This window comes from Contarinia nasturtii, unplaced genomic scaffold (genome assembly GCF_009176525.2).
Source record: "Contarinia nasturtii isolate CC-2019 unplaced genomic scaffold, AAFC_CNas_1.1 Cnas_scaffold_2490, whole genome shotgun sequence".
NCBI classification, from domain to species: domain Eukaryota; kingdom Metazoa; phylum Arthropoda; class Insecta; order Diptera; family Cecidomyiidae; genus Contarinia; species Contarinia nasturtii.
In genome coordinates, this window is record NW_022199811.1 from 161,446 (window position 1) to 166,971 (window position 5,526).

Here is a 5,526-nt window from a genome sequence, read left to right on the forward strand (position 1 = left end):
GGACGCACTTTGATTTCGGAAAGTTTGTTTCATTGGTGAAGCCAACTTTATTCGATGAGAAAATAACAGAATTCAAATTCAAACCTCCAAATCTCGCAGAAATTGTGGAATATTTTTTTTTTTGAATTTTCTAAATAAACTGTAGACTTTTTCAAAAGAAAAATTATTTGTTTCAATTTCGTTGAATTATTTGTCCGATTTTTTTGAGACTTGTTGTCCCTCTACCATGAGTATTCGTTGAAAATAAACAAATACAATCTTTTTCAGTGCAGATGAACCGAAACATGAGTTAAATTGTAAGAAGAATTACTTTTTTTCGATCTTCTTCTTGTTTTTTCACCACAATATACATAAACTTTCTTTACTTGCACCAATGAAGCTCAAATAACGATGGTTTTCAATGGAGAAATTGCGTTTCTTACAAAATCCTACCGTTGCACCGTGCACTTTAATTTTATTGCGAACTTGTGTTCAAGGTAAGTACAAGGTATAAATTCACTGTTATAAATTCACATTGTATTGATCTAGATGAAGAAAGTACTTACTTGGGATGATGATTTAGTGATTGAGGATGTAATACTGTGATTGAGCTCACCAAAATCAAAATTGTTTGCTTTGATGTAAATCTGGAAATATGAACGAAAAGGACACATTAATTGCGTTTTATGTCAAAATTTTATATAGGTCATGATTTATTTTGAGCTGAATCCTAAGTATTATTTCTTTAAGATACACACGATATCAAGTTAACAAACAAGTGTGTGTCTAAATGACTCAGTTTAAGTTACGCTGGAAAATAACCGAAATATTTCTTTTTCCAATGTCATTTTGATACACTAACTTTGGGGTGTGTAATTTGCTGACGATTTGTTAAATATTTATTCTCTAAACACTTGTTTAATCGTTAAAGATCACTTTAATAAGTCGTAATATGACTAAATTCCGTCATTAAATTGAAATGTTTTATTTCAAAGAATCGATATTTATTAATTATGCAAACAAAAATTGTGTAAAGGTATAAACCGAACAAACAAACTCTTCCCTATAAAAAGCCAAGTTGGCACGTAAATTCGATCAACATTCCAATCCAAATTGAGTCAAGATGTTAAATCGAAACTTTATCATTTTGGTGTTTTTTGGAGTTTTGCGGCGGCACATTTAATGCCACGGACCTTGATGGTAAAAAAATGGTTGAATATCACATTGAAGTATTGTCGACCGGGAAGCAAAAGGAAGCACTGAAACTTTCGGTGAAATACATGTTCAAGAACTCGTAATTCGTACAAACCAAAATGGACGGCATTACTCGAAGAAAATCTCCCACTGGGTTGTTCCAAAAGCGGTTCGAGTGAACTTATTGGTTTGAATTTATTGTATAAAAGGACCCGTTCTTCAGATTGTGATTCGGATAGTGATGACGAGATTGTACACACGATGCAGAATTTGGAAGTAAAACACTTATTTTCCAAATGAACTTCATTTATTCTGGTTTCTTTCATTTTACTTAGCTTTCGCCACTGAAAGAGAAATTGGACGCCGAAATAGCATCTGTTATGAATTATAAGGTATTCGATGAATATAAAGTTGATGAATACTTAGCCAGCGATGGTTTTGCGTTCTGCTGAACTATCGCGGCCGTAGCATCAGCGTGGAACTTCTCAAAGCAAGAAAATTCATTTGTGAGAGAAATAATCTGACACTGACAGTGACTTCAACTGTTTTTACAACTTGGGCCGCAAATCGATCAGCCGATAAAGCTGGATTTTGGCTCGACAAAAGTGTCAAGTAATTACCACAGAAGATTGTTGAATGAAGAAGTTTCAAAAAAATAAAATGTTAAGCAATGAAACACAAGGAAAATTCCACTCGAGTAATAAAACAATTATATAATCAATAGCTGAATTGACTTAATGCCGAACGATTGTGTGAATAAAATTCAAATTTGGTGCATACTTTATCAAAATGTGTTTTCAAAACTCTCGAAGTATCATAAAGAATGAAAATCCTCTGTTTACCACCTGAAATCGTTAAAATCGATATTATTAAAGGTTTTAAGAACGACGCAGTCGGCGTTGTCAACAACAAAAAATCAATTCAATTGCTCTTGGCTTTCGCATATTTTATCAGTTTTTGAGATCATTTGACTCGCTTGCATCGTTCTTTCAAATAGCAGAATCATGATCTAACTAATAATGCACTAGCTATTCGACCATATGTCTGATCAATTACCGTATTGAAAGTGTCGCGTGTGCATAAAATGTTTCCAAAACCTTGAAGTAAAACCGGTTGCTGGGCATTGATCAGAATAGTGGGCAGCGTACGTTGAATGCTAAGTGGAAACAGATACCAGTTTGTTTGGGTAATACTTTCATTCAAATCCATTAATTCGCTGGTTATATTCTCGCCAAAATTACAAAGTAAGAATATAGAGAAGAATGACCAAAACATAATGCCAATTTGAACCATCAAAATGAAGAAATTTATATGTTCTTGAGACTAAATTCAATAAAAGAAAAAATATTTGTTTAACTATTTCCAAATTGGGCGAATAAATAGTAAAAAACTTAACCAATTCGATTTGAACCATTAGAAGAGTACTACAAATTGTTATGTTGCTCCACAAAAAGTAGATCAGAAAAACAAATTCATAAATGTCCGTAAAGCTGTAAACAAATCTAAAAAATAAATTCAAAAAAGAGCACATTGACAAATTTGTTATCAAAAATGGTTGTTATATGGACCAGAGGTCGCATCGAGGCCCTCGAAAGACCAAAAACCGACTTAGCTCGACCCGAAAAAAATCGGACGGATACTTTGGATATTTCGGGCAATGGATACCCAATTTTGGACTCAACTCTTTAACATTCACATGAAGCCGGAGAATTTCAGATAGTTTCTCTTGAAGTTTGTCAGATTGATTTTTGTTTGCTTCACAAATGGCATCCAACGTATTCACTTCTTGTTTGAGATCTTCTGTGAATGCAAGCAACATACAGCATGACGCCACCATATAAGTTATGATGCTAACGCAGATCACTAAATTGCAATAAAGCAGCCACGAAATCATTGTAAAAGCAAGTAAATAGAAAATTGGATCTTTCCAGTCAAATGGAAACCTATTTAAAGGAAAAATTGTAAAAAAATATTTTTTCGAATAAAAAAAATTGAACATTTGTGGCTAAAGTATGACCTATTCAACTTACCACATAAGATACGGCAAGCGAAATGCTTCATTTCCCAAATCAGTAGTGAAGTATAAATAGTAGGATATGATTGGAAATGGAGTGGTATAGCTTAAAAATGAGACATTCATAAATGAAAACTCAATGAATTTGGTCCATTTTTCGGCCGTTTCATTTGCCTCTTCATAAATTCTTTTCGATACAGGATTATTCATTTCTATAAATTGATCGATTTAAATGCCCATTTTCATGCAAAGTTAACACCCATAATACATACTTGTTGTAATTATTGCTTCAAGGTCGTCAATCATTTTGAACATTTTCAATGATTTCACAAAAATTACAATCGAATTGACAGTGCATGTTACCGATGATGCAAATCCATAAAAGCTTTCGGAACGTTGTTGAAATGTGTTCGCTTCAAAAATAAAAGCCAATAATGTCAATGTCACTGTAAGCACGACACCACTGAATATAGACCAAAATTGAAGATTTATCGAGTATTTTTCGAATGATTGGAACTGATGCATCCTCAGCTTTTTGTAAATTTTTTGCGTCAATTGAAAGATTTTCATGATTCTTTTCATTCTGAATTTTATGTATTTAAGACAAAAGTTGCTTAAAAAGTGATTTGAAAATTTGACTTTGATAACCCGACTCTTGAATTTTAGTTTGACTATTTATTAAATGCAAGAGATTCGAACTATCTTTTGTATGAAGGAAACTTTCCGACCAAATTCGATGGTATCCAAAAACTAACTGCATACATTTGGCAAATCGGTTCTATTTAAATTGTATGACATTTATTTTTGTTCAACATAATTTTAAAACCATGTGAAATGCACTTATTGAAATGGATTATAATAGTAGCGTTCGGAAATACTGCGATAAATAATTCAATGAGAATGGTGAAAGTATACTTACTATCGAGGTTCTTTTTAGTGACATTAAAGATATAATTTCAATACATGAATTGTGGCCATCGTTTCAATTGAGATATTTGTATAAATAGATAACTGCATTTAAGCGACCAAAATTGGCTTGAAACGTCTAATCAAATTGTTATCGATAAATTGGATTTCGGCGAATGAAAAAGATGAACATTTTCTATTCGAAGAGTTGTATTTCTTCATATTTCAGAACAACTTAATAATCACTTTCTATAATTCTACATTTTCACTACTTCAATATACTCATAGAAACGAAAATGTTTTAATTTATGATATCAAATTGAGTACAGTGCCGTCAGAAAGTTTGAGAGCAAGCAAAAAAATGTCATACAATTTCATACAAATTGACGATTTTTTGGTTCAATATTTAATATATTTCAGAAAGAGCTAGACTCATAATTTTTTGCACACTTATTTTTCTATTTACGGAGAGTAAACTAGTGAAGTTTTACCAAAAAATATCTACGCGTTTAAAAAATATCCGATTACTGCACTTTCAAGTGAAAAAAGGATTATTTTTCATACAAAATGTGTCATTTTTCACACTTGAAAGTGCAATAATCGGATATTTTTTAAACGCGTAGATATTTTTTGGTAAAACTTCACTAGTTTACTCTACGTAAATAGAACAATAAGTGTGCAAAAAATTATGAGTCTAGCTCTTTCTGAAATATATTAAATATTGCTCCAAAAAATCGTCAATTTGTATGAAATTGTATGAAAAAAATGAGCTTGGTCTCAAATTTTCTGACGGCACTGTACGTCGTTTAGTTGATTAAGACTGAGACTATGTCTCAAAGTAGAAAAGGATATTATTATAACTTGAAATATTCTAAAAGAAACATGAATCAATCATTTATAAAATTGATATTTCCATTTATGCCAATAAAGTGTTTTTCAAAGTCAACAAATTGATACCACGAGGATCAACGAGGTTTTGCTGATTAATCGAATACATTATCAGTGTGGCTGCTATTGATAGTTGATGACTATCAATCGTCATTAGAAAAAAGTACATGTCGGCAACAAATTTTTAGAGGAAAATTGTTCGATTTTACTGTGTTCAAATAAATAAAAGTAAGTCATATTTCACAGATATTTCTGATTTTATTTAGAAATAAACTTGGATATTATACAGTATTCCACTGCTAAATACGTGGTTTCATTTTTTACAATTAAAACATTTCGAAATATATTTCTTATGTGAAACGCAATTTGCTTCGTCAAGCATCTTTTTAATCGCCTTTACTAACAATTCCTCTCACTACAGATACTGTGCCACTTGTTCCTCCACTTATAGCAGCTCCAGCAGATGCTCCGGCCACAGCACCAAGTGGACCGCCCAAAATCAAACCGGCTAATCCACCAAAAGCTGCTCCTGCAATTGAATAATA

General features: G+C 32.0%; 2 protein-coding genes across 2 annotated transcripts in view; both read right to left on the bottom strand.

Moving 5' to 3' along the window:
* The window catches only part of LOC116348545 (janus kinase and microtubule-interacting protein 3-like), a 133,451-nt gene extending 132,825 nt beyond the window's left edge, over positions 1 to 626 (bottom strand). The window contains exon 1 of the mRNA XM_031779573.1: positions 546 to 626. The gene's annotated coding sequence lies outside the window, so the exon portion shown is untranslated. The remainder of the gene's footprint in view (positions 1 to 545) is intronic.
* A 4,741-nt stretch (positions 627 to 5,367) lies between these two features.
* The window catches only part of LOC116348548 (toll-like receptor Tollo), a 3,114-nt gene continuing 2,955 nt past the window's right edge, over positions 5,368 to 5,526 (bottom strand). Inside the window, exon 2 of the mRNA XM_031779577.1 lies at positions 5,368 to 5,510. Coding sequence (XP_031635437.1) covers positions 5,368 to 5,510 — 143 coding nt within the window. The remainder of the gene's footprint in view (positions 5,511 to 5,526) is intronic.